The following is a 20,768-nucleotide window of genomic DNA, read 5'->3' as shown; positions in this document are numbered from 1 at the left end:
ATAAGATGATGATGAACATGTGTTTTAATGCATTTAAAGAAGTAAACCAATTACAAAAATAGTCATACCTAAAATAACATTATATCAATCCTTAAGAATATAAATGCAGTGCACCACTCAACTTTTCAATTTTTCAGAAATGTCTTCACATCACGATAAGACAGAGTAGCAATTACAATTAGCTAAAATACAGTTATATACAATTTGTCACTAGTATGTCCAACATGTCCCTTCACATGTGTATTTGCAGGGTAATAGGGTCCCTGTAACATTACATGGTGTTAGATAAAACCATATCTGATGCACCACAAATAAAGTTATTAGAAACATTGAGTTTGACTGTTGATTTCAGATTTAAATCACATTGAGAGCTATCCAAGCAGCTCCTTACAAAGCTATAGAAAAACTGTAACAGCCATGTGGGAGGTGGTGGATTTTTGTTACTTTACCTCTTGTACCAAATATTGCTCTTACAACAACAAAATAAACCTTTATCATTCTAATCCCCAGTAATGAATTTTGAACTGTTTGAACCAGTGTGGATGTGGTACAATTACTTCTATTGAGAACTATAATAACTGCTAGATAGCGATCTCACATGCTCCGCAAACTATACATCAACAATCTGGACGCTATTAAACCCAAGTGAAAAGGATGGGATGGTGTTTATTGTTATCTGTTTTCAAAAGCCCTTATAAGAGGAGCTTAAGACAGATTGTGGAAATCCATTAATTCTCTGGGAAAATGGGTGTATTGCCTTGTATGAAATCACAGGATTTGTTGAGGGGATGAATTTAACCTGTAATAGCTTTACCTTGGCTGTGCGCATTGTCAGAGACGTGAGTCTGAAAGACTGCACCACACAGATAAGACACATGATGCATGATTGCAAATACAAAATACATTAAGGAGGGACCCCTTTTCTGAATTTACTACCATTTGTTTTTATCTGCATTGAGTAACACGTACAAATCTATTAGTCTCCCCACACTTGTCACTAGCAACTTGACATTCATTCAACTGCCTACTGTGCTGTGTAAATAGTATGCTGTTTTTAGTACAGCCTCAACTTGTGTCATTTACTGAACAAACTACTAATTTGCACAAGATTGTGGATCAAGCTTAAATAGGAAAGTGACATTATGAAGTAAATGTAAGAGCTAATCCTCAAATTCAGAATAACACAAGTCTCTGGCCACACCAAAAGAAACATTCATCTTTAAATCCAGGTTTCTAATACCAAGCAATCCCCTTTTCTCTAAAACCTTAACAATAAGGATCTTAGGAGCTCTCCACTTCTCATTTTATGCAGTGAAATCTGATTTCTTTTGGAGAAAGGAATAAGGCAAGATTAACTGAATCTGCTGTCCTCCCTAACCTCTTCACAAAACTGCTCAGATTAGCTAGGAATTAAGTTTCAACCGTTTTTATGTGTCTGGTCCACAGGGGGATTATAGTTTTACTATTTTTTTTTGCCCCCCAATTTCACTATAAGGGCCTGACATGCTGTTGTAGAGAGAGGAGAAGCAGAAGAGCAGCGGAGCCTGAACTGACGAAAAGTGTGTCAATGCCCTGCAATCATCACTGCATGTGTTTCATGGAAATTTCTTTGGAGATGGATGGCCTGATCCACATGGAGAGACAAAAGTTGCCTTTCACCATTGATAACATACTGAGCAAATATCCAAACAGCAATAGAGACAGACGACCATGTGGAACATGTCGCACTGGAGTAAAAGAGAAGGCAGTGAGTCCTGCTGGAGGCCATGCTGAGGCTGTGCATCATGCCTGCCTGTGCTGCTGCTACTGCTCCCACTGTGGAGACATATACCAGACAGACTGCATTCATGAAGGTAAGACCAAACCCATTCTCTTTATGAGAAGAGCCACAGCTGTTGACATGTTTGAAAGTCATTTTGACTTCAGTAATGCTTACTTGGTTCCCTAACCTTAAATCCAATCTCCTTCCTGCAGCCTGTCAGTACGGCTGGCCCCCAGCGATGCTCACGGACGCATGCAGGCTGGGAGAAGCTCACAGAGAGGAGCAGTCACCCAGTCAGGTGCAGAGGCGAACCAGACGGCACCGCACTATTTTCACAGAAGAGCAGTTGGACGCACTAGAGGAGCTGTTCCTGCAGAACCAGTATCCAGATGTGACCACAAGGGAGAAACTAGCACAGCACACTAATTTAAGGGAAGAAAGAGTAGAGGTAAGACTTTTACATTCAACCTTTCACCCAATAATGTTCCTGTTTTTACAGTGATACAGAGTTAGATACGTTTCAATCTGCTCCAACTGTGTACGTCATTGTGCCAGCAATGGCAGACGGGCCATGAGTCAAGATGAGTCCAAGTTGAAATGCTTGATTTGAGCACTGATATGATAGCACTGGATTTTATAAGCTCTGGTCAATTTGTCATATTTTAATAATATGCCTGCCTGTGTTGGTAATGATGTATAATGTTGTTGTTCATGTGAATGTCAATGCACAATGTTCAAAATAGCATAAGTGCTGTCTGTTATGTAACAGTGAAACGACAACTAAACAACACTTTTCTTTGCCGGCAGGTTTGGTTTAAAAACCGAAGAGCAAAGTGGAGGCGTCAGAAAAGACTATCATTTGGTATGGGAAAAACTGAAAACTAAATTTATAAGAACATGTATGGACCACAACGTTGGAGAAAGGAGAGCGTTGTGTATGTGTGAGCTTGAGTTACATAAACAAAACGATTTTTTGTATTGCTATTGTTCTCAAATATACTAGCCTGAAAATAGTGTTATTTTCATGAAATAGACAAACATTTTGTGTAGCGTATTTGTGAATCTGATTGTTTGAGCGCATGATCGGAGGACTTGCAGTGTATGCTGATACTAAATCTTGAATCTGTAAATGGGTTGTCATAGGTTGCACTGGTTGTGAGTGTCAAGTGTCCTTGATAAATAAAGTTATTTTAATACAATTTAATTATTTCACTGTATTTAAACATCTTTTATATATTAGCTCAGAACTCATCTACGGTGTGTAGGAAAATAAGCTGATCATTGTCCAGGCTCTTCAGCTAATTTTATCAAACAAATCAATAAGGGAAATTAAACCAGTGATTGACAGTCTGTGAGCTCAGGAGGTTATTAGTAGGGTCACAAGTATTTATTTGATCGTTATTATATTGTTCAATAAAATAAATCATAGATTCCTTTACAAAAGATAACATCAGTATTGCATTCTACACAAGTAGATCTGGCATCTCGCAGAAACATGTTCTAAAATATTATGATTATACTGATGAACACCACTTTTTAATCTTAAAGTGATAGTGAAAATGAACCCAGATTATTTAATTTGTCTCCTATATATTATAATCAATATGTATGATAAATGTCTCTATATTGAACAGCCTACTGGAAATTTCCTAAGACAATACACAGTCAGTGTTTTTTGTGATCATTGTTAGTTAGCCTACCACAAACTCTATGTGCTTGTTTACAGGCAACAGGTGTCAGAAACAAAGAACATGTTGAAAGAAATGAAACTACTTGGGCTACCTAGAACATACTGTAGTGTGGTAAAAGTGGACGAGGCAGAGATGCTTGGTCAGCTTCCTACTGAGAAAAATCTGACACTCTTGACACTGTAGGAGTTATCTAACTCCAAAAGATGGCAGTAGAGCTAAATTAAGGATGCAAGCTGCCGTTTGTAGCCTAAGTAGAAGAAGAAAAACAGCCTACGTAGACATGTACGTATTACGCAGGGTACTGCGTTGTTTGTTGCTGGTTCTGAAGTTAGCCAGTCTAGCTAACTGCGGTGCCATTTGTTTAGCTAGTATTAGTGAAAGTCACGCAGTCTTAACTATCTAGTTACATACTATATGCTTTAGATACTAAAACTGTATTTCTCAAGTACAATAGACGCCTTCCGTTTAGATACAGTTGGCATTTGTCGTGATTGTATCGCCGTTAGTCGAGGCTAACAGGATTCTCAATGGAGGGCAGCGCCAGCGTGAGAAGAGCGCTTTCCGGGACTCTCGTCCCTGTGACGGTCACAACAGTGGCTCTCCTTCAACATCAGTCGGAGCAGAACGAAAAGGGGAAGGTGCAGAGAAAGGTCCTCGATGAAGAGGAGTACATCGAGGTAACGTTAGTTCATGGTTTGTGATAAAACCTAGGGACGAGCTATCCGCAGTCAACAGACAACATGACAGCAGTGCTGTGTTAGCTTGGTTAATACTAGCAAAGAACCAGGCTGTGTAACTCATACATTTTATGTTAATGCAGTTTAGTTATACAACAACTCTTTAGAGCTCTTAAACGTTATCACCTAGCCAGGCAAATCACAGGTAAAGTTAGGTAACGTTGCCCCACCTACTGCTAATTTTAGGTGAAAAAACAAAATGGGATCCATATTAGTGTGACGTCAGGAGTCATAGCAGAGTATGATAATAAACTAGATATGGTATGATATACTCAGATTAGAATACACCATAGAATGCATAATATAATTAATAATATTTGAAATGATTTTGTCACATTAATGCCATTAAGATTGCCAAACATGCCTTTGTATCCTGCATATCACATGAAACCATCCTTTATATAAAACTGTTATCGGACTAATCAATAAACAGATTGACAAAAAAGTAGGGGGCTACAATTTTGAGAATAGTAAATTCACGTTCAACTTAAAAAGGCAGAAGGTCATCTAGTAATAGCTTCCCAAATGTAAGGATTTGCTGCTTTTCTCCATTTCATATCATTGTATTTTGGATATGTATCTGTTTTAAATGTCAGGCAGATAAAACAAGCAATTTAGAAATGTTGTCTTGGTGCTCTGGTAAATTGTGATTGTCACTTTTATCTGTTTGCTAACAATTTATAGACCAAAGGATCAATCGCAAGAATAATTTGCAGATGAATCAATATTTACAAATGGTTAGGTGCATCCTGTTTTGATTTTGGGAACTAGGAAGACAAATAGTGTACTTGATTGAAGTTAGTAGCAATGCATGAGAAATACATGTCAAAGCTACAATATTTCTTTGTTGTATAAGAACAATAGAATGTATAATAACAAAGAGCTTGCCATTATCTTTACTTTAACAAAGTTAAATATACCTACTCATCTACTTCTAACAGAGTTTAGAGAAGATCATCCAGCGGGACTTCTTCCCAGATGTGACTAAATTGCAAGCGCAGAAGGACTATCTTGACGCAGAGGAAACTGGCGACCTAGAGCGAATGAGGGAGATATCCATCAGATATGGATCATCTTTGACCAAATCTACACCACGCTCTTCTGCGCCCTGTGAGTATGGGGAGGGAAACTGAACCCTGTATTTTCATGTTGTTATACCTTACTTGTAAAACAAAATACTTGCGCTTTACACCTATTTTTACCCCCTTTTGTTCCTCTTTGAAAGATGTGACACCAGCAAGCTTTGAGACACCAGTGGGCCACTCAGGGTCTCCCTCCTCCTCTCATGGCAATAAAGGTGTAGATGGCGGTGAGTATCTAATTTTAGAGATACAAAAACAAGAACATACCATTCTTATCTCTTTGGGTGTTTAAATGAACGCTTTAAAACCCTAGGTTGCAACTTACTTAAATCTTGTTTTACAGTAATCCTCTAATAAATGGACTTACAAATGCCTAATTTAACAGTAACTTAACCTTATTTCTATCAATGGTGTATTTTATAGAGAGCAAGGATGATGGCAAGGAAGAGAAAGAGCTGCCCTGTCTGGATCGCTTCCTTGCTAAAAATACCAGTGAGGATAATGCATCGTTTGAGCAGATAATGGATCTGGCTGAAGACAAAGAGAAGCTGAGGCATTATTGGTTATACGAGGCCGAGGCCGAATACAAACAGGTATGTACTGTATGTGGAAAACTAAAAGCATAAATTAAATTCAAAGCAATTAATAAAAAATGAGGGATTACAGGTGTGCTGATCATAGAATTTTTTTAATTTGATTAAAATTTTTAGTAAATTGCCAGTGACCAAACCGTCGGAAGTAATACTTGTGTAAGATTAAAGTTTGTCGCTTACTCCTGCAAGAAAAAAACACATCTTTGATGGATATGAGGGCTGTATGATTTTGTTTGCAGGGGGAATTGATCACTGTCGATAATTAACATTGTCACTGATAGATATTGGTACACCCCTGGACTACATTGAAAACATTTACAAACACTTTTGATATTTTTCAGCGTCATGACACCAACCTTGCTTTACCATCAGCGGAGAAAGCAGCACTCGAATGTGTCAAAGCCGGACTGGAGACATGGGAGTACAAAGCAAAGAATGCCTTGATGTATTATCCAGAGGGTAAGAAGACCAATGACAGGAATCCCTATTGTATAATCAAAATTGGCTGCAAGCGAAAAATTGATGTTCATGTGTTTTCACGTTACTATTTTATTCAGGTGTTAAAGACGACGATACACTATTTAAGAAGCCACGGGAGGTAGTTCACAAGAACACTCGCTTTGTTGGAGACCCGTTCAGCAAAGCTCTCAACAAAAGCCAGATTCAGCAGGCTGCTGCCCTCAACGCACAGGTACGTTTTAGGACCACGATATATGAAAACATAGATGTAGTTTTTTTGGGGCCTGTATGTGCCACATACTTGAGAATGAATTGTCTCTGCATGGCTGTTTATTGTGTTAAAGAGTGATGTTTTCGTTCCAGTTCAAACAGGGTAAAGTAGGCCCCGATGGGAAAGAGCTCATCCCACATGAATCCCCAACAGTGAATGGGTATGGTTTTGAGAGTATGCCATCCCCTGCACCTGGTAAGTGGGTCTTAATCCTCCCCAACATACAGTAGTAACAGTCCTGCAACAGATAACTCAATTTTGCCTTAAATGGCTCATTGAACAACTACTTTTAGAGTGGATTTGTGAAAGCCGTTTCTTTCCCCTCAGGTGTAGCTGAGTCGCCTCTAATGACCTGGGGTGAGATCGAGAGCACCCCATTTCGTCTCGATGGATCCGACTCCCCATATGTTGAGAGGAACCATGGTCCATCATTTAAGGTATTGAATCTACTGTGATATCAGTAACAAATCATTTTTATTATTATTATTTTTTTTTCAATTATTTGTTAAGTTGTTCAATGTTGACATTTATAATTTGTTTCTAAAAGATTCCTGAACCAGGAAGAAGAGAGAGGCTGGGTTTAAAGATGGCCAATGAAGCTGCGGCTAAAAACCGCGCTAAGAAACAGGAGGCATTGCGAAAGGTTACAGAGAACCTCGCAAGGTAAAGATACTTGACCTCCTGCACTCTTGATTGAGTTTAGCTTCCATTTTTTATTTTAAGCTCCTTGTTTTCGTTATTAGTGCATTTGTGAATGAATTAATACTGTTACAAACTAACTGACTACATCAACCTTTGTGTTGCAGTCGTACGCCTAAAGGTCTGAGTCCAGCCCTCACCCCCGCCCTGCAGAGGCTTGTAAATCGGACATCTAGCAAATACACGGACAAAGCTCTACGAGCAAGTTACACCCCCTCGCCTTCACATGGAGTCACTGGCTGCAAGTCGCCTTTCGGTGGCCCAGCCACTCCCTCTGGAACGCCAACACCAGACAAAGCCAAGACGCCGAGCTCTCAGGACCTTACATCACTCACAGACAATCTGCTGCAACTCCCCAAGAGACGAAAAGCCTCAGACTTTTTCTAAGTAAGAGAAGCTGTTCTCTGCTGGGATTGTACAAAACAGACGTCTTATAATGTGGAGAATTTGATTATGAACTGTCCAGATCCTGTTTTCTTAAATTAAAGAGCACATCTGTCAGCCAGACGACTGGATAAAGAAATACACAGAAGACTGCAGACTTTGAAAGGTTTATTTGTTACATTTTTGCGCAGATGGGTTAATGTAGAGCCCTGTGAGAAACATCTTGGTATCCAAATTCTTTTTAATGACTTGTTTATCTTATTTGTTTTATCCCAAAAACAAAGTTTCATAAATGTTTGTACAGTTGTTCCCACTCTAACAAACTATTGCTACCTACTCAGCATCACATGCTTAAATTATATTATTATAATTATAATCAGTAGCTGTTTATGAGAATCACACATAAAAATGAGATTTCAATTCACAGCGTCCAATAGCGGTCCCCCAGCTTTCCATAAATGCTGCCATGACATTTGAGTGTTTGTCTCTACATTGTAGTAACTGTTCAGATTTTTGTGTTGGTGTTAAAATGAAGAAAAAAAACCCCCACAGGGCTTCGGTTACACAGCTCACTGATAGTCAGTGTAAATGATGAATGTTTGTTTTTGCCATTTGTTGAAAATAATGTTAAGTCAGAGCTGGGCTCAGTTTCATAAATCTGTACAACCTTTTCCTTAAAATCTATAATAAAATTGGACTATTTGACTAAAAAGGTCTGCAAAAAAAATACCATGTATCACCAAATGACATCCTCTAACTCTATACTCTAGTACTAACTTTAGACCTCCTTTTTCAAGAAATCTTCAAATGTACAGGCTTAGATGCACTTATTTGTGCTTCAACTACAGCCAGAACTACTCCAACATGCCCTCAGTCTGTTTTTGTTTTTTGGAGCTTTAGAAGTTAAAGGGTCGATGGTCAGATTTATTATAAGATGAGGTTGACCTGTTGGTTGGGAAGTTGACACATTCTCCTATGGTTCATTATTTGGCAGTGGACATTATACTTACCCCTAGTACGTTACATTGTGGTATGTTGAATGTTCTATATGCATGTTTATTTCTTGTAAAAACAATGCTCATGTGCCTACATGTATATTGTCTAGCCTTAAAAGGTGTGTTAAGACATTACATAAAATATTTTACACTATGATAACAAAAGTAAGCCATAAAATGTCCAAAAAGACACAGGCTCGCTTTTTCTGATAATTGCGGTCTTGGACCTTGGCTATACCACAAGGTCAAATAGGTCAGCCTGTCCAAGGAGGAGATGAAATAGAGCACATTTATACACTAACGTTCAGGGTAGAAATTCTTAATTTTAGTATGAAGGTTTCTTAATGATCCAAAATATGACTTTTTGTGAAATAAAATTAGGTGGCTTGGATTTAACCTTTAGGTAAATCATTTATATCAGTACAAGTAACTGTCTTTTTTTAACTAGTACAATCACACTTTAAAGTGTATCCGATATGGGTAACCATACGAAAACACATCTGTGTGCCAGCAGCTCCCGTTTATGTATGATAAACTGCGCCAGTCATCAGCGGTGCTAACCGCTCACTTTTAATATTTTAGGGTTAGGATTTATCCATGGGTGTATAGCATTCATCTCAAAACAATGCAATACATTATTGCATTTAAAAACGTATCACATTACGTTATTGTAACAGTTGCTATACATGTAGAAGGACCTATTTTAGTGGCTTTAGGGAATGTAACATTGCTCGTGAAGTAACAAGTATGGGGCAACATCGCTAATATAAAGCTTAAAACTGAAATGAAGTACTGGACGGCTTTCCAACTCGGAACATTTGAGCAATCGAAGGAGCTCTTAAATGCAGCATTAACTGTTTAACTCCGCCCGATAGCGCCTCCACCTGATATCCTCATGGATAGCCTGTTTGTTGAATGTTTGGGACTGTTGTGATGAGAGGCCGCAGCCATCTTGGATAAGCGCCGCTCAACACCGAGCAGCAGCAGAGGGCTGAGGACGTTGACGGTAGAGCCTGTTAACTAACGTTAGCCGCTCGGACAGATTAATCACAATCTGAATCGCTGTGTGGTGCGACAATGCTTTACATCTGCTATTTTTCTTCGTTAGATGCCTTTGAGTGCATAAACATGGGTATAAACTGTGTTAAGCGTTTAACGTTATAACTCCGGTGAGGGCGGCGGCGGTGCAGATCCACGGTATATTTTTGAATTTTCTGGATAGAGGAGTTACTATGAATGGAGGATAAATGTTGCCAAAGGCTGACAGCAGCAGTTTCGTCCTCTTCTCTCTTCTCTTCGTCCTCACGTTAACGGACCCACCACGGACAGGTAAATAAGTTGTTTTTCCCTTTGCATCCCGTGAGCTCGTCTCGAAAGTTGGATAAACGGAGATTACAGCTGTAAGCAGAAAGCGACAGACCAGGCGGAAAGGCCTGCTGGACACGCCAGGGACTCTGGTTGTTTTTAAACCGCTGCTGTGCTACTGCTGCTGGACAGTGTGGAGGACCGACGCTACCACTGTAGCAGTTGAATAAAAAAAAAGTAGCAACAGTAGCTAACATTTTCCTCGAAAATCATCAAAGGACAAACATATGTATACAGTTCACATAACGTTATCTTGAATTATCACTATATTCATTTTCTCAACACATAGACCATTGCTTCTCGTTCATACGCTTTTGTTTGTGCAAATTATCAATACAGCTTTATTGGGGGAAATGTTTTCTTCACACAAAATATAAAAGGTGGGTGTCTTTACGGGCATAAAAAATGTTACGTAGGTGTGTTTGTGGGTTCGCTTAAACGTGAAGCTGTAATTTGAAATGCATGTCAGAGATTCATGTTATGCATCCCAAAAGCTGGCTTGGATTGATTTAGCTAGCTACCCTTCAGCTACACAGTGAAACATATCCGAGAGATAAACTCCCCAGTAATGAATTTGTCAGGAGACTTTCCTTAAGATGCTTCTGTCGTTCTTGTGCAACACATACTGCAGACATAATCTATGACTTATTAAAAACATACAAAACCCCAAGGAAAAAACACACGTGTGCATGTTTGTTGATCTAGCCAACTTAAATAGCCTACTTTTATGGCACACTAAAGTCATCTTCGGGTAATCATGTATGTCATAAAATGCCAGTGTTTTATGACCCAAATAAGGTAAATTAATTCACGTCGTGTGTCTAAATTGAAAGCTTGCACTCGTGCTTTGAATGCAAACTCTTGCGTAACCTTTCCTGGATTCGTTAAAGCTGCAAAAACATAAATGGATACTGTGGTTTAATTTAGTCGTGATCTTGTGATCCTGACAGTCTGTTATCAGTTCAAGTCATGAGCATAAGCATGAGCTTATAATCATAAGCACGTGATTTTTTTTGGCTTATTAAGAAAGGATGGCCCAAAAAACAGTACACACAACACTGTATACTTTAGTTTATTAGTGATGGGATCTTATTGGTGATAATCAATTGTAAGAGGCATCGCGATTCTCTCTAGAACGATTTGATGCTCCAGTCTGATAAGTTAATAATCAATGATTTTAAAAATAAATATTTACTGTGTTGTATACATGATATAGTAAGACCTACTAAAATAATTTGGTAAAACACATGTTGGCTGTACATCTACTTTATCACATTACATCTGACCACCTCATGTTTCATGTTTTAAGAAGCCAATTGTCCACCTTTAAACATGACTGAGCCTCTGACAGGGAAGATTACTGTGAGAGAAGGTGACTTTCACAAGCATGTTTAAGGCTTAAGCATGGACTCACTACAAAAAAAAACAACTCAGAAGACAAAACATTTATATAAAGCTTGTCTGTGACAAATACTGGACGTCAGAATCTAGAAAAAGTCAGATTTATATATATTTTTCAATCATGCATGGAAATGTACATATAAAATTGTTGCATCGATAATCTGTTTAGAATCAAATTGTTGGCCTCTGAACCGGAAACAAATTGAATTGTGAGGTGCCCAGAGATTCCCACCCCTAGTTCTTATGAAAACATTAAGTTGACATTAGGAGACTATTTGTGGTTCATTCAACCCCAATTATAGAGCATAAACAACTGTAATCGTATTTTAAAAAGATGAATTTGTTATTTACTCTAATGTTTAAGAGTGAATCAACACCTTTTTGTATAAAATAATTAGAACTTTTTCTAAGAATTGTCAGGGTTGGAAACCACTTCTAGCTGTTTGGGGGATAGTGTGGCCTTCATGCCAAGCTTGATACAGGGAAGACTTTCTGTTTTAATCATATTTTGAGCAAACTGTGTCACAAAAGTTTTTGTTTTTTTGTTGGAAAGCATCCCGATGCACAACAAGTGCAGGCTTCCCAAAGCTTGATGCCCACACAAGTTGGACATTCAGTTTAAGGATAATCCAGTTTGCTGAGCATAATTCAATTAAAACATGTTTGAGCAGGTGTGAACATGAAACACTTTGACTTTCACGCAGGTAGAATCTGACAGCATTTACTGCTGCTGACTAGGAAAGATACATGCATCACAAAATGAAATGGCCATTAAATGGCTCTTTGGTTATACCCTTCAGTTTTCTACAACCAGCTTTGCACATAAGCCAGTGAGCCAGGCAACATTACAATGTAGTTGGGTCTTGCATACTTTCTATCCAAGGGAGACTGAAACATGTTGGAGGTGCTTTTAATTCAAAATATGATCGCTGTTAGTTTCCAGATATCACATGCAAATGTGTCTCTGTGGGTTGCTCATGCATTTATGTTTTACATGAATCACAAAATGCAAAAGTATGTGAGGAAAAAAAATACGGAAATAGATTTGATTATGCACAGGGCAGTGTGGTGGCTCCGTGGTTAGCATGTGCACATGTCCTGTGGTCGCTTCAGTTTACTCACATGCTAAAGCGATATGCATGTCACGCAAATACATACATTGTTATTTTGCTTAATAACAATCGCAAAATGTATGTGCTTCTTGAAGCTGCAGGCAGCTCGTACGGTGGGTTTGGTTTTAATGTGAGACTGACAATAAATAAGGGTTAGACTGAACCGCAGCAGAGTTCAGCTGAACATGCCTGAGATTCTGAGACTGAAATCTAGCTTTGCATTTTCACTGCCATCATCAACGTTTAATTTCCGGGGCTTGTTCAGGTGCTGCTGGAAATTTCGCCGGACCAATTCTTCTTTAATTTTAGGCCGGATGTCCGCCACTTTCTTTGTTGGCATTTAAAACTCTGGTCGATTCATGAGTACTATAGTTTTCTACTCCTCAGATCTCCGCAGAGTAAATCCAGACAGCTATCTAGACTATCTGTCCAATCTGAGTCTTCTGTGGCACGACTAAATCACACAGGCAGTCAAAGGTGCTGAGGCACCTTTGCGCTGCGCCACCCGAGATGATTGTGATTGGTTAAAAGAAAAGGCAATAAAATAGAGAGCGTTATTCTCCCATCCCAGAATTTTTGTGTGGACTAGACGGGCCTTCCTCCGCAGTGCTGTGGAGGATGGCCTGTCATTACGAGACTGCAATGCCATCAATCTGAGCAGCCAGTCCACTGAGCTTTGTTTATCGTTACTGGGGGTGAACGAGCCATCGGAGTCACACTGGCAGCTGGTTTATCACTACGTGTTCTGAAAACAAACCTGGCTGTAGTTTAACTTTTGACCAACATCATCCGTCAACAGTCGATAAGATTGTTTTGTTCACCTGGTACCTCCCTGACGAGACTACGGTTGCAGTGGACCGTACAGTAAGCCAAAAGGAGAAGACCTGAGTTATAGCCACAATGAAAGATTAAGTAAATACTAATAAAGTAAAGGTGTTAAAAAATGTTGTTGATGTGACATAAAGGGAAGTTATTTATTTTTGGCCAGATAAGATAATGGTTCCACTGTGACTGATAACTTAATGATTTGTTACTGAGTGCATATACACTATGTCGTTTTCAACCTTGGACATACCTACATTATGTTTGTCTTTCTAAAGCACATGATCCATTGAGTCTTTTTCCAACTTCCAACTGGAAGCAGCAGTTCTCAGCCTAACCTGGAAAGCCATTGATGGCAGATAATTTACTTTCTGATGTAGAACAGCCAAGAGGTGTTCCTTGCCTCAATGAAAGCCATTCAAACATACTTACAAATTCATAACAATAATCTTTGAGTAAGTAATTGGCTTGAAATGTGAGAAAAGTAGTCCACCAATACGGCTAGTGTTATGTTTTGACAATAAGAATAAATAAAATTGGTAACCTAATATTATTCTGTTATTTCAGGAGTAACGTTTTTAACAGCTTTGTTGATGTCTAGCAGCAATCAGAAGTTACAATAACACAGATGAGTTGTTTCCTGCTACAGGACTCTCTGACCTTCCACATATTTCTGGCTCGAGAACAAGACTCTTTCACCTTCACACCTGACACATTTTGCAACATGTTGCTCATGCTGATGTCCTGTATTGTTGAAAGTGGATGAGGAGAAAATGAAATGGTCAGGGGAGGTAACTGACAGTGTCACAGGAAGAGAGAATTCAGTCAGACAATATGCCAATACGTTCAAAAGCCAAGAATGGTGTGCCTGGTATCCTATCAGCTGCCTGCAGAGTGCTTATGTAATCCTAATATGATAAATGCCAGCGCTACAGATCTGTATTTAAGAGCGACTCTTTCACCATTTTAATTGTTGAGGTTAATATATTGGTACTAAAAAGATGTATTCAATTCCTACCCCAAGACTGCTTTTTGTTATGTTGGCTGTACTGATGATTTGCAAACCAAAGAACTTAAGCATTTAAAGGAATTTCACCCAGAGTGCGTTCATCCACACAGCGTAAATATATTGGTTTTAAATGTGATGTGGTAGAAAGAAATGAATGCCCACGCTCGCTCACTGCTTCTGACAGTGATTCTCGATGTTGATGTGAATCATCAGCGGCTGGAGATGATACCGTGTACAAGGCCAGTTCCCTGTGCCGTTATACTTCGGTTGATCTGAGTTGGGGCAGTCTCATAGTCTACATTGTATTTTCCTGGTGGTTATGTAAAACATGCAGAGGCTCACATGTCTCAGGGTAGCCAGTGTTCATTCATTTGAAGACTTGACATTAGAAAATATATATATATTTTTTAAAAGGCTGAGAGAAACAGCCGCTATAAGAGATGATTATTATTCTGCTAGCCAATGGCCCTCAGAACTGCTACAGTTGTCATGCTTCAGTCAATAATGCAGAGATTCCCAGGCAAATGCATAAGCATGTGTGCTTGCCTTTCAAGCATGTGCACTACCTTGCAGCATGCATAATGTGGTTAATTATGAGCCATTATCTGGTTCTAGCTTGCGTCTCAAAATGGTAAAATCTCTCTTGAGAAATCCCTTTCACACTAGGAGGGGGAGATACGCTTTTGAGAAAGCTGTTAACCACAGCAGAAGTAATCCCAATCACCAGGAAGTTCAGATAATGACAAGAGAAGTGTGCTTAAAGTTGAAGCTGCTGTAGATAGGTTCTTTTTAACTAGGAGATGTCCAAGCTGGGCCTTCAACATATATGATATATCTGATAACCTAGAGATGTAGGCTACTAGTATCTGAAGACATTTTGCTCTGGTGAATTTCCCAGCTGCAGTTATCGTAAAAGCACTGAAAGAATGAATACTGATCGGTGCAGGCAGCAAGTCCTTCTTTAAACCACCGGCAGCAGAAAGCACAAACCAGCTACTTGTTTTCTAGTTGTGAGCACACGCAGATCCAGCCTAAAATGAGTCTGCTGCACTTAGATAAACAGTCCCCACTATCCTCCCAGTAAGCAAAGGAAAGAGTCCTATTACAATATGTACTATTGAAACAAATACTTAAAGTCCTTGGTTGTCAGAAGATTTGCTACATCACCTTGAAGCCATGTACGGACATCTTGACATCTCCCTCTCCAGACATATAGTACCTTGCAAGGCACTTCATTTAGTATCATTGAAAGCTTTTTTATGTAGTCTATTATTTTGTTTATATGCATTAATTATAAGCATCACATTTGGGATACATGGTCTCTAATGTTATACATCAAGTTGAGACACATTCAGGCTCCCTGGGATTGAAGATAATGCATCAGGTCTCAGGAGACAGAGACAGGTCTTTAATGCTTCTCAATCCACTTAGCATTAACTAAGGGGACGTCCCCCGTAGACACCTTTTTTAGACCGAGTGAAGGCAATCTGCATTAAGGTCAGCCTTAAAGGATAGGTTGTTTTTTTTCAACTTCATTTTTCTCATCTTTTATAATTGATAATCGTATGGCCTTGTGTAGCAGCAGCTCTCTCAAGATGTAGCTTCACTCAGTTTTAACATGGCCCAATGAGGGAAATGGATAGGGTGTCTATTAACACCATATCTGACATTTTTAACAAAACAGGAAGCCCATCACAGCACATCTCTGCTCTTTTTATGCAAGTGTAAACATGAACACAAGCAATACCTTTTTATTAACTGTGTTCCACTTGGCTGCCTCTGAGCCATTCAGTGAGCCCGAGGTTGTGCAATTCAAAGTCAATATGACCCGATTAAAGCAAGGTTTGTGTCCTCTGTGACAGTAGAACACAACAAGGTTACATCTAGTGTAATGTGAGATTCCTGTTGTTGAATAACATGATTAATCAGTTTTTTTTGAAGGTCTGAACAATCGTCCTTTTGGATTGTATTTAAGCCTAAGGAGAAGCTGCAGTTGAATTTCTGAAAAGAAAAGCTATTGGCAGGGCTGCACTGCGATTGTAAGGTCAAAACTTGTAATTACATCTGGTTTGTAAAAGTAAAACATTTTTAAACCACATAGCTACATTTTTATATTCATATCAGGCTAATCATCAATTAGTGCAGCAGTCAGAACTCAAAGGTCTGTTTTAATCCCCGTGTTACAGCCCACTGTAGGTTGTTGCTCTATGGGATATTCAAGGCTGAAAGTCTGGTCTGTGTGTGTCAATGTAACCTGGGCTGGTTGGTCCACAGAAGAAACAACAGTCACTTGAAGTGGCTCCGAGCTTTTTTTCTAAGTGAAAATAGCACTGCCATGTTTGTGAGGTGAGTGGGTGGTCCCGCTGCATTGTAACAAAACCACCACCTGTATCCCAGGACAAATGGTGCCGTGTACCCTCTACGGGGCAAGCAACTGGAGGAGCCACAGAGCACAGTGACAAATAACACACAACTGTTGACAGTATAAATAATATATATCCTTATACACAACATAATGAGTTGCACAAACAGGATGAATATTGTCCCAAAAGACAACCCATTAACACAGTTTAGTCACACTGTTGTTTCTATTTGTTTCAGGTCCGCAGCTAGCTCTGGCAAGATTATTGTCAGGTAAGCACGCAGTGTATCTTTAAGTGTAGCGGCTGTCGCATCTTGTTAGAATATTTCAGCAGCTTTTTGCAGTTTGAACCGTTACTGACCCTTACATATTTTCAGTTGGTAAAAAGAAACCTCACAGCAAACAAATTCATTCTTCATAACAATAACATTATTTCCTAAGTAGCTGATATATTTTAAATTCTCAAACAAGCATGATAACAGTCGGCTGAACCTTTCTCGTTTTGGAATCGGGAACATTGTCGGGATCTGCTAAGGAAGGTTAGCGGTCTGGTTATGGTGATACTCATTTCTAGTCTTCCCTAGACTTAATTACAAACGAATTTGGTTACTGGTGTGGTGTGTTGCTAGTGTTTGTCTTATTTGAGTGTGATTTGTTTTCAGTTTGTATTTAGGAAGAACATTAAAAAAAACTTGTAATGTGTTGGACACCCCCACATTTTCAGCCCTTCACCATCTTAAGATCTCTTATTTGACCAACTAAAGCTCACGTGGCTGTCCTCTGCTGGACTCTGACATGAAATGATTTTCTCTTGTTTGGAAGAGACTTAGTCACATGCGGGTCTAACCGTACGAATTCTCTTGTTGTGTTTCAGAGCAGCGCTGCAGCCCTGGGCAGTTTGCCTGCCGCAGTGGGAAGACTCATTGTATCCCAATGTCCTGGCAGTGTGACGGCTGGACAGCATGTGATGACAAGAGTGACGAGATGCACTGTCCCCGTGAGTATAGATCACTTAAGCCCTTTTACACTCACTCTGTTACCTAATAGCCATAACGTGATTGATTTCTTGAAAGAACAGCAACAGACGAATAGATCACAGCTGGCTGGCTCTAAATTCAGGTGTGAATATACCCAGAATGCATTAAGTACGCCCTGGGATCTAATCAAGAGACATCCGGAGATGTTCAGTGATGCATGTCAACCACATATGAACAATGTTAGCTTTACATTATTAGGATCCCTGACTGAATCGAGGGACAACCCTGTAACATTTGTAGTGTTCCAAACTCAGTTCAGTCCAGTTATTTACTTCTGCCAGACAGCTCAGACGTGGCTTCAACACTGCAGGTCCTCCTAAAACACCACAAGGAATCAAAATGTAGAACTGGAAGCTCCTGACTGGCAGCGTCAGATGGCAGGGGGGGAGGCAGAGTTCAACTCTAAGTGGCCGCACGTGTGTCTCTGTTTTTGTTTACTGCCGGCTGATCCTTTCAACACTGCATAGACGTTACAATGCTAAACTTTTGACCGAAATCCTATTGTTTTCCGCTCTTAAATCCAGAGACCTCATCACCAGATCTCTGACCGCATAATAGGAATTATTAAAGGATTGAGTTCAGCATGTGACCTCAATACAGCAGTAGTTGTGCATGCTCCCGCGTTGATGTTGGCCGGCCAACAACACTGTGTTCAGTTTTAGGTTTTAACCCTGGTCTCTGTTCATTCCTCAGTCCACATTTATAGAACCAGCAATACAATTAGGAATTGTTTGTTCAAATAAGATTTCTTGTTTACTTTGTAATCACATGAAAAGTGCTTAATACAAATACATTTACTGTATGTTTAGAAGCAAATCTGGTTGTTATTATTATCAATTTGACAATTTGATGCTTGCAATCTGAACGATTTTTTTTTTTTTTTTTACCTTAATTTAACCAGGAAGTCCCGTGAGATTAGTGTCTTTTTCAAGGGAGACCTTGCCAAGACGGCACAACAGTTACAATATAAACAGAAATACAGCATAGACAAAATCACACATAGAGGAAAGGAACAGGTCACATGTGGCAGTTGCATTTTTTTATTACATGGCATTTTAACATGGCCTTAAATTCATTTAATGGGACTAGATCATTTAGATGGAGCAAGTTATTCCAACACCATGGAGCAAAGTAAGAGAAGGCTTTTTCCCCCAGCTCAGTAAAAACCCTTGGAACCTGGTAAGAGCGTTGTGCTTTATTTACCTGTGCCCTTTGTGCTCGTAGCTGTGGTTTCATAGGGGAAGGCAAGAAAAACTCCAAACAATGCATGGAAATCAATGTTCTTTTTGGGATTAGCTCTTTGTTGAACAATGTTGCAAGGTGGAGCAATCCTTCACACTAATTCCAGCTCGACTAATACCAGCGGAAACTGCTCAACCTTGTCACTAAAGTTTAAAGAAGAAAACTTATTATGGAAATATCCAGTTGGCATCAAGCACATCACAGACTGTACACAAGAAAGCCATGATGCAAAATCCTTCCAATAATACTCTAAACAGAAATAAATACAATCCATTGAACCTTTAATTTATAAATTTCTTAAAAGGTCCACAGTTGTGTTCAGGTTAGTTTTAGAGCCCGGCCGATTTTAGGCATTTCCCAAACTATCGGCATTTATAATGGCCAATTTAAATATTTTGTCATCAGAATCATTTGCAATGCCAAATAAATAATTCTGATAAATGAATATTAAAAAAGAAAAAAAAAAGAAACAGATGGTCAACCATGTCATAAGTGTTGGTGTTGCATAATTGTCCACCAGATGGCGCTCTACATCGTCCCTGTTGCAACCATAGACAGTCTATGGTTTTTTGTTATTGTGTCAGAACTTTAACGTATTATGTTTGTCTGTTCTGTTGTGACAACAAAACTAATTATCATTGTTTTAGTGTAAACTCATAAATAACCACAAATAACTAATGTTAGGTAAATCTGTGTAAATTTTGTTACGCGTTTCTGAATTATTTAGTTTCTTACTATAAATCTGCCAATATAAAAGCATATCGGATTTTTTATTAGCCAAATATGTATTGGTATTGGTTTTAAAAATCCTTTCTCGGTCAGGCTCTAGTTAGTTTATGTCTTCCTTTGGGGAGCTGAGTTGCTTGTTCTTTCTTACTAATTCAGAGTAAAATAAATAATTTCGCTTTATTTTAGTTACCTAGGCCTACAGTGTCACTTAAAAATCAGGCTTTTAACATGTCTTACAGCATAAACCGATATGTGCACTGTGAAATGATCCAAAGATATATATTTTTTTAAATTACAATTGCAAAAACTTGTCTACCCTTGTTGAACTTGAGTCTTCTTTTTCAGCTATAAAGGAGGAGAGGTTTCGTTTTGGCAATGGCTATGACCAGGTAGAAGACGTCATCGGTGTGGCTCAGCCTGTGCGCTTTAACAGTAAGCATCTCACTTCGCTCCCCTGTAAATTGTAGTTGATTATAAAGTTGGTGTAAGTGCATTATGTGCATGCAGCTTTTATCACCCACAATGCTAAAGTTTTTTTTCGGTCCACAGAGAAGTGCACCAGTGGGTGGCACCACTATGAGAAGACGGCCAGCTGTTACAAAGCGTACCTGAGGGACGAGAACTACTGGCAGGCCGTGGAGACCTGTCAGAAAGTCAACGGCTCATTGGCTACTTTTGTTACCAACGAGGAGCTGCAGTTCATACTGAAGATCGAGGTGGATTTTGACGACAAGGTCTGTGAGGGCAGAGACCAGTGCAAGTGAGTTTTTTCCTCTTCCTTGCCTTTTTACGTGGCCTTTCGTTTACATAGATAAATAACGGCTTTCATTCATTTTTAGAAAAGAAAGCTCTACAAACTCAACTCAGTCTCCAGAGATCCAAACCTTTTGAGTTGCAAATCAACATTTTGTAACCCATGCTTTGTTATTTTTAAACTATGCAGTATACACTCACCGGCCACTTTATTAGGTACCCCATGCTAGTAACGGGTTGGACCCCCTTTTGCCTTCAGAACT

The 20,768-nt window shown here is 39.2% G+C and overlaps 2 protein-coding genes across 4 annotated transcripts in view; both read left to right on the top strand.

Annotated features, from left to right (window-relative positions):
- Positions 1–3,740: 3,740 nt before the first annotated feature.
- ess2 (ess-2 splicing factor homolog) lies at positions 3,741–7,797 on the top strand. The gene is made up of 10 exons (XM_034895930.1): positions 3,741–4,130; positions 5,132–5,300; positions 5,416–5,499; positions 5,696–5,865; positions 6,207–6,324; positions 6,423–6,556; positions 6,688–6,790; positions 6,923–7,032; positions 7,143–7,258; positions 7,402–7,797. Exons 1-10 carry the CDS (start codon positions 3,981–3,983, stop codon positions 7,679–7,681), a joined length of 1,434 nt encoding a protein of 477 aa, XP_034751821.1. The 5' UTR covers positions 3,741–3,980; the 3' UTR covers positions 7,682–7,797.
- Positions 7,798–9,583: 1,786 nt separating this feature from the next.
- The window catches only part of dgcr2 (DiGeorge syndrome critical region gene 2), a 14,862-nt gene continuing 3,677 nt past the window's right edge, over positions 9,584–20,768 (top strand). Inside the window, exons 1-5 of one of the 3 annotated variants that reach the window (XM_034895926.1) lie at positions 9,584–10,002; positions 16,984–17,016; positions 17,619–17,741; positions 20,098–20,184; positions 20,302–20,512. In XM_034895926.1, coding sequence (XP_034751817.1) covers positions 9,921–10,002; positions 16,984–17,016; positions 17,619–17,741; positions 20,098–20,184; positions 20,302–20,512 — 536 coding nt within the window. In that variant the 5' untranslated portion in view covers positions 9,584–9,920. The remainder of the gene's footprint in view (positions 10,003–16,983; positions 17,017–17,618; positions 17,742–20,097; positions 20,185–20,301; positions 20,513–20,768) is intronic. The other 2 variants (XM_034895927.1, XM_034895928.1) reach the window with 2 other exon arrangements.

This window comes from Etheostoma cragini, chromosome 16, assembly GCF_013103735.1.
Source record: "Etheostoma cragini isolate CJK2018 chromosome 16, CSU_Ecrag_1.0, whole genome shotgun sequence".
NCBI lineage: Eukaryota > Metazoa > Chordata > Actinopteri > Perciformes > Percidae > Etheostoma > Etheostoma cragini.
Note: the sequence above shows the minus strand (reverse complement) of the source record. Positions and strands in the feature narration are given on the sequence as shown.